The sequence below is a fragment of the Mytilus edulis genome, chromosome 5, assembly GCF_963676685.1.
Source record: "Mytilus edulis chromosome 5, xbMytEdul2.2, whole genome shotgun sequence".
NCBI lineage: Eukaryota > Metazoa > Mollusca > Bivalvia > Mytilida > Mytilidae > Mytilus > Mytilus edulis.
Window position 1 is genome coordinate 10,607,986 of NC_092348.1, and position 8,589 is coordinate 10,616,574.

General features: G+C 33.4%; 1 protein-coding gene across 3 annotated transcripts in view; it reads left to right on the top strand.

Moving 5' to 3' along the window:
• The window catches only part of LOC139522933 (uncharacterized), a 54,628-nt gene extending 50,860 nt beyond the window's left edge, over window positions 1–3,768 (top strand). For all 3 annotated transcript variants that reach the window (XM_071316581.1, XM_071316583.1, XM_071316582.1), the window contains exons 21-24: window positions 684–827; window positions 1,732–1,851; window positions 2,532–2,663; window positions 3,570–3,768. In XM_071316581.1, the coding sequence (XP_071172682.1) occupies window positions 684–827; window positions 1,732–1,851; window positions 2,532–2,663; window positions 3,570–3,715 (542 nt within the window). In that variant the 3' untranslated portion in view covers window positions 3,716–3,768. The remainder of the gene's footprint in view (window positions 1–683; window positions 828–1,731; window positions 1,852–2,531; window positions 2,664–3,569) is intronic.
• Window positions 3,769–8,589: the final 4,821 nt, after the last annotated feature.

Consider the following 8,589-nt stretch of genomic DNA (forward strand, 5'->3'; position numbering starts at 1 on the left):
TTATTTTGTCAGTCTGAGAATTTAACTATTGTAATGTTATTGATACAATCCAATTGGTATGTAAGTTTTTGTCTATCGATTCTGATGAAACTATGAATATTGAGGTGGATCGGGACTATTCTACTGCGCATTATTTCACGCATGAATAACCATGCATACGAAAAGTTTGTGTCATAAATTCACTATTATTTTTTTAAATATTTTGATTGATTAAATATGTTTAATTATTGTACTTATATCACTAAAAAAATATCATCGTTATTATTGGTATCTGTATAAGACTCAAAATGACATATCACCAAATTTCACCATTTTCCCGACAAAAGTTTTAGATTTTGAAGCTATATTTCAGTTATTTATATTACAGTTTCTGACCAAGTGTCACAGAACGTTATTTTGATATTCCGATAAAATATGTCACCACCTCTATTTTCACTATCCTTTCATTGAAGAACGATCCCTTTTGCATACCTTTTAAAAAGTAATATTTTGAGCTTAAATGGTCCGGGACGCTCTATTTTGTTTTCGACGAATTTGATTCACTCTCTTTAAAGATTAAAATAAAAAAATACTGTACTTCTGACAGAAACGTCGAATAGGCCCGAGTCTCCTTAAGCTTATTTTATTATACACAATTTCAATGATTTGTTATAAAATATATGATTTTTTTCCTTCTTAAAAAGGTTGTCGCCATGATGGTATATGTCGTTACAATGGTGAGAAGTGGCCATTAGCCAGCAGACCATGTTTCCAAGTAGAATGTACAGTAACCAAAACGCCCGGCAGCTCATATGGCTTTAAACGATTACTGAGTACATCACCAAGTGGCAAGTGTTCGATAATCATTGTTTAATGTCATGCCAATGTATGTAGTACATTTTAGTTATGCTCTTTAAGATTGTATATCTGTAAAAGTAGATGTATAATTTACTGTGGATTAAATATTATTCGTATACAGGTAAACCATTTCAATGTTCAACGGAATACAAATGTATTTAAAGTTGAATTCAGACTTTGGCAGAACCACGAAATCACATGTCTACGAACATGCTAGGTTTCCGCAATCAACAAAAATTTGAACCTACGAAAATACGAAAATAAATGAATCCATAGTATTATGCGCTTATTATTTTGTTACACATATTTGCTCAACCAAGGATACTCAAATAACTGTACAGAAATATTTTCTCGACTTGCACGCTTAAAAAATCCTGGAAACCTTAATTTAATGTCAATAATGACGCAAATAAATCAGCAATGTAAACGCGTTTAGATTGCAGATTTATTTGCGTCATTATTGGATTCAAACATTATTTTCATAGATTACATGAAAACGGAAATTTAACTACATTTTAAAATACTCCGTACCAAAAAACAAATCTGAAGCTTCTCCACCTACAAATTTCTTTTATACATCTTATAAAGTTTCCATAGCTTTCGATTGTTCCGGATGAGAGCAAATGCAGAAAGCGCTTCGGGCAAATCAATTCATATTGTCTCATTTTCACTATCTAATGTCCGTTTTAAAGTAATGAAAATGCATCTTCATGTACCTATATTGAAACAAATTATATCTTACTGTTTTCATCTACAATTTTAAATGTCAACGAAGTAATTCTTTACATCCGATTATTTTCAAGAAAAGTTATAAGCATGGGTTAAAGGAAAGTATATATAGACACAATGTTTCAACACACTATTTGAATATATTTATTATTAACCTTCTCTCAGGATGTGTCGTAAACGGAATATGCCGTGAATATGGATACACAAACTATGTTGGATGCATTCAATATAAATGTCAGTGGGATGAATTAAGACGAATGGCAACATACAGATATGCCAAAGGAGGTATAAACTCCCTTTCTCGTTTTTTTAATTCTAATTTTTATTTCTAATTCACTTTTCTCTAAAGAATATTGAATGGGTCCGTTTAGTTATTGATATCATTTAACAAATGAGGCGAAGGACACTTAAGGGAAATTCAAACTTGCAAGTCAAAACTAAGCTGATAACGACACTGGAAAAAAAGAAAAATAACCCAGACAATCAACAGTACACAACATTAAAAACTAAACAATGATCTCAGCTGCTCCGGAAGGGTACGCAGATCTCACTCCATATGTGGCATTTTTCTTGTTGATCATGGCATTTAAATTCTATCGACTAGTCTTAATCAGGGGGGATAAAGGTATTGAGTTCTTCATCTGACAATTTTACCTGTTTAATAGTCTTTTATTTTATATAAGTAGACGTGTGAAATTAACACAAATTGGATTTAATCATAATGATAGTCAGTCTTTCTATTCATTAATATTCCCCTTTCAGTAAAACTATATAATTCTGTTAGTATTCCAGCTGTTTTTGTTAACAATACACTGTTTTATAAGTTATTATTATTGTCAACTACCGAAGAGTCTATCTGGATAATAATGAGGGCTAGTTTATTATAACAATGCTCTTTAAAAAATGTATACTAATATTATAGAATAAGTGTTAGACACACGATGGATATATTTTTTTTATTCAAGGTTGTAAAGAATACACAACTTCAAACTGCCATGACGTTGGTGCAGAATGGACTGAAACTTATGGAAAAACAACTTGTTTGAAGATGAAATGTAAAAAGTCGGGCAACTCATTCACGTACGATGTGGGCTATTGTAAGTATTAAGAATGGTCATACATCAAATGTGCTATAAGGAATCACCAAAAATCCTTGTTCGTACAACAGACCATACATCAACCACAAGAACGGACAAACAACAACGATTATTCATGGCATAGATAACCTGACTCGGTACAGATAAAACATTAAGTGAGATTAAATCTATTTTGCGTACATACTCATATTTGGCTATCTGTAATCAAACTAAAAATATACTCATTACAAAAGCTGCAAAGAAGAGGTACTAATGGGGTATGCACACAACTTAAACAATGAAATAAAGTATATTATATTGTTTTGTTAAACATGGGTTAAAGTGTGTTTTTGTCTTAAAGAAGCTTAGGCAGTTTGAAGATTCTGACAGTTAAAACATGGAGAAAGCATTCCTTCAGTAGAAAATAAGACGATTTAGTATGATTGTCCATCAGACAACTCTTCATCAACGACCAAATGAAACAGAATTTAACAGCTAACAGGTTCCACCCACAAATACAAAATAATTTGCAGAGTGTCAGTATGATTTGAAAGTCCCATACCATCTTTCAAGTCAGTAGCCATTGCGGTTGACAGATGTGAGAAATCTCCGGAATCTCAATATGTTTTTCATTAGTTTAATTAACATCCCAATAATAATAGAAAAAAATACCGTGTTATATTAACTTTTTACGAGAAACACCATATTAACAAGAAAAACTGATGATGATACCGAATTTAGATGTTAGTGAGTATTCCATGGTTTGTGGTATCTGTAACTCTGTAAATGCAACTAGCATGTTTGCTGTTTCAAGTTCATTTTCTTTACATGCATAAGACAACATTCATTACATATTGTAAATCACACAATACAAGATGCAGCAACGAAAACCTCTGAACTTGTCGTTTAATAATGTTTCTTTTACAGTGTGCCAAGACGCTGATGGATATTGTGTTAACCCTGGACAAAAATTTGAGGCTTTAGGATATAATGGACAGAGGCGTAAAAATTGTTACTGTAAACAAACGGGATCTCATGTTTCAACCGTTTGTACAGCAAGTCATAATTATTAATATGATTATAAAGCAATATTCATATGAGAGTTAAATAAAAGAGGGTAAAACAATCTTTGAGTTTTTGTTAATTCTATCTGACATTATATTCTATATAAATTGTCTATTTTTCTGTATTTTGTCATTTTGTCATTAATTTTTATTTTTCCTTATGGGTTATACATTGTTTTTAAATATTTTTTTTTATTTGTAACAAATAAGGATATATTTTAATTTCTTAATCATTTTAGTTATATGTTTCTATGGGGGCTATTACTCATGCTCTATCATTTCCAAACAAACTCTCTCCCAAAATTTGTTTGTTTTTCTATGTATTGATAACGCTGCTGTTAATTGTACATCCTCCATAGCTGAAGAATCGCTAATTGAGGAGAAGTCATATATTTAAGATAGAGAGAAACTGGGACCAATGTCTACACCTTGATTAACTTTTTTCAGATATATATCATGTATATATCAACCGAAAAATTACCGCCACATCCGTTACTTTTTATTCCTTTGACCATCAATGTTAATTGAAGAACCTTTGTTAGAACACTCAAATCACCTTTCTTGTTAATATGTTGTCTGAGAAATTTTGAAATTACTTTTGACTGAAGAGTGTTGAAAAAATAAAGCTGTAACGTAACAAACAAATAATGTATATAGTAGACGTTAACTAACATATCATAAAAAACCATCTAGCATGATCTCAATAAAACAATATTCAACACATGTTACCATATACAATAATATTTTTGCAATGTCTAACCGAAGCAGTGATATTGTTGAGTTGCTCCCCGTTTTCTACATGTACAAATCAGAATTAAAAAACTTAATGGGTCTATAAATGCCCATGCTACGTCAATCTTTCACGACCCTAATGTTGCAAAACACTTATCCTACCTTAATGACAAATATGTTGTTGTCCTCGCAGATACAGCCCCAAACAACACCGCGTTTGTATGTAAAACTCATTACATTAACTGCTTGCTAAACGAATTAGGTATTGACAATTCACTTGGAAACCCAACATATACCCTCACGCCACTTACCAAAGAGGAAATCCTGGATAATCATAGGTCTGTTCTATTTTCCTTTGGAATTTCAACCAAAGATGATGAACTGGATCTGCCATCACTATATTGGATTACTAAACTGCATAAGTGTCCATACAAACAACGGTATCTTGCTTGGTCTTCCAAGTGCTCCACGAAACCTCTTTCTAAATTATTAACCTCTATTTTATCAGCAATTAAAGACGGGCTTCAAAGTTATTGTGAAACTGCCTATTCTAAAAAAAATTCCTCAAAAATTTTAAAGTTGTATTTCCAATTGATGGATTTAGGCTCACGATATTTCGGACCTTTCGATAACACATTTCGTAGAGAAGTGTTATTAACAATGTTGAGGTCACCGGTTATAACGTGGCCAGCAGGATTATATGTGAATTGGGAACAAGCACAAGTGCAATCAGGAGGTTTAGCCTTGAAGTCGTCAATATCGAGATCCTGCAAAACGTGTTTGTAATTGAAAATTTTAATTATAGGTTTGGTATAGGTATAAGAAATGATTGGTACAGACTGGTCTTTGAAATAAGGAGGTATTTTCGATTGAACTAATTGATGATGAAGGATATTGCCTAAGTTGACGCCATCGATACCTTTGTTGGCAAAGGAAAGATTAAGGAAAGATCTTTTCTCTTTTTCATCTTTGCCAATGCGGACTGGCTTGAAAAGTCTGTGACTTGCAATATCCAAAATTATAGCTGTAATTTTGTATTGGTTTGAATGCGGGTTTGTAACAGTGGATTCCAAACATAAATTGAACAGAGAATGAAGTTTTGAAAGGAGTAATGAATAAAGTTTAGTGCGAATGTGCTGAAACTGACATTATCAAGATGCTTGATTTCTTGATTGACAACATATTTGTTACGTTCGGAGGACGTGTTTTTTTTCAACAGACTATCGGCATTCCAATGGGAACGAATTGTGTCCCTCTTCTGACCGACTTGTTTCTTTATTATTATGAGACTAACTTTCTTAGGAAGAAAGATAAGAAGTAAGAAATGTCCGTTAACTCTACTTTCCGCTATATAGATGATGTTCTTTCACTAAATAATTAAAAATTTGGTGACTATGTCGAACGCATCTATCCCATTGAACTAGAGATACAGAATACAACAGATATAGTTAAGTCGGCCTCATATCTTGACTTACATCTAGAAATTGACAATGAGGGTCGATTGAAAACAAAACTTTACGACAATAGAGATGATTTCAGCTTTCCAATTGTGCGCATTTCTAAATAGCAACTTCTAGCAGCACCTGCATACGGTGTATATATCCCCTAATTGATACGATATTCCCGAGATTGCATTTCCTATCATGCTTTTCTTGATAGAGGGTTGTTGCTGACAAAGAAGCTATTAAATTAAGAGTTCCAAATGGTGAAGTTGAAATCATCTCTTTGTTAATTTTACGGACGTCATTACGAGTTGGTTGACCGTTATGGAATAACCGTTTCACAAATGATATCGGATATGTTCCTTACGTCGTTACTACAACCCCCTTCCCTTTCATAAATGTGATCTACCGAATTAGACTATTTACCAGATTTGTTATCTCATAAGCAACACGACGGGTGCCACATGGTGAGCAGGATCTGATTACCCTTCCGGAGCGTCTGAGATCACCCCTAGTTTTTGTTGGGGTTCGTGTTGCTTATTCTTTAGTTTTCTATGTTGTATCATGTGAACTATTGTTTGTCTGTGTGTCCTGTCCTTTTCATTTTTAGCAATGGCGTTGTTAGTTTATTTCCAATTTATGAGTTTGACTGTCCCTCTGGTATCTTTCGTCCCTCTGTTTATTTTTCTATTTTACATTTTAACAAGGTTTGCCAATTGGGACATATAAAAGATATCAAATGATTACCAGGAAAAAAAGTTCTGCAAGAATCTCATTTTACTCATTGTTTAAAGTCATAATTTAAAGACGGAAATTGTTTTAAATTGACGAAAACATATTTGAGAAAGTTAATTTGAACAATTTTAAGGGGTTTTCCAATGAAACTTAAAATGTCCTTTCAAGTAGATATGGCTTATCAAGCTGACCACATGCACATAGGTGTATTCAATCACATACGTGTAAATAAAGTTTACAGTGAATGTATAGACAACTTTCGAGTTCGATGCATTTCCGTCAAAAACTCTGGTTTTAGTGAACGTCATTTGTGCGTTTAGGGGCGTCGTCACTTCCATTCCAATGTTGAGCGAGTGGTTGGAAAACTATAATTCTATATTGTACGAATTATACGACAAATTGAATTCTCAAAATTGACAATCAGCATTGATGTCATTAGGGAATTGTCATTAAGTACCTACAGAACAACCATTATTTCTAGTTTATCCTTCACAATGATGATCAACAAAACGCTTGATGAACATAAATAGTGCAGGGATACAGGCGACCCCCTCTATCTGGTAAATGACGTCATAAAGGCGCGTATATATAATTGACGAGTTTTTTCCGGTGACGGATGAACTCGAAAGTGGTCTATTGATTCAAATGAGTGTAATTATTAGTCCTGACTTTCATATTTTAGTTATTTGTACTATAATTTTCGGTTATCATTATTTGGCGACAATTATCAGTCAATATTTACCTTAGATAACATTTTTGTTCGGAATTCCAATTGAAACTAACTAATGTAACTGTGCACAAATTATTGCTGACCTGTATATATATTGTTATAAGTTACAATTCAGACTAAAATCAGCCACTACCCATCAAACAACATCTAATGCAAAAATTTCAGAACACTGTAAGTTATTTGGATGATATATTGGCTCTAAATAATGCAGACTTCCGTATGTACTCTAAAGAGATTTATGCTACCGAACTGCGTTCAGGTATTTAGCATTCACTTTTTTATGCATCTATCCCATCGAACTAGAGATAAAGGATACTACAGATATAGTTAAGTCGGCCTCATATCTAGACTTACATCTAGAAATTGACAATGAGGGTCGGTTGAAAACAAAACTTTACGACAAACGAGATGATTTCAGCTTTCCAATTGTGAACTTTTAATTTCTAATTAGCAACATTCCAGCAGCACCTCCATATAGGGTATATATCTCCTAAGTGATACGATATTCCCGTGCATGCATTTCCTATCATGATTTCCTTGATAGAGTGTTGCTGCTCACAAGGAAGCTATTAAACCAACAGTTGCAAACCGTGAATTTGAAATCATCCCTTAGGTAATTTTACGGACGCTATCACGGGTTGGTTGAACCTTATGGAATAACCGTTTCACAAATGATATCGGATATGTTTCTTACGTCGTAACTATAATCCCCTTCCTTTTCATGAATGTGACCTACCGACTTAGAATATTACCGGATTTGTTAACGATGTTGGTGTCAGTATTAATTTACTCGTAGGGTATTTGCACCGGAAATAAAAACATGACTTCCAAAACCAGTTGTTGGCATGATACGGGTTATGTTGTTCTCACCAAACATGTTTAACTCCGTCGCATTTTTGCGCATGTTCCAAGTCAGGAGCCTCTGGTTTGTGTTAGTCTTGTACGAGTGTTTAATGTTAGCTCATTTATGTTTAAGAGTTTATTATAACGTCTATTTTAACTGAACTAGCACACATTTTTGTTTGGGGGCCAGGTGTAGCCCGCCTCCTTGATTTTCTTGCTATGTTGAAGACCTGTTGGTGGTGTTTGGCTTTTTTGCTTTGTGGTCGGGTTGTTTTCTCTTTGACACATTCCCCGTTTCCATTCTCAATTTTATCTACGTCGCATTTTCAATCATACAACATGCTTATATTCCGAATTCGTTATGGGAAGTTCAGTACAGGAATAATAGAAATAATCATACA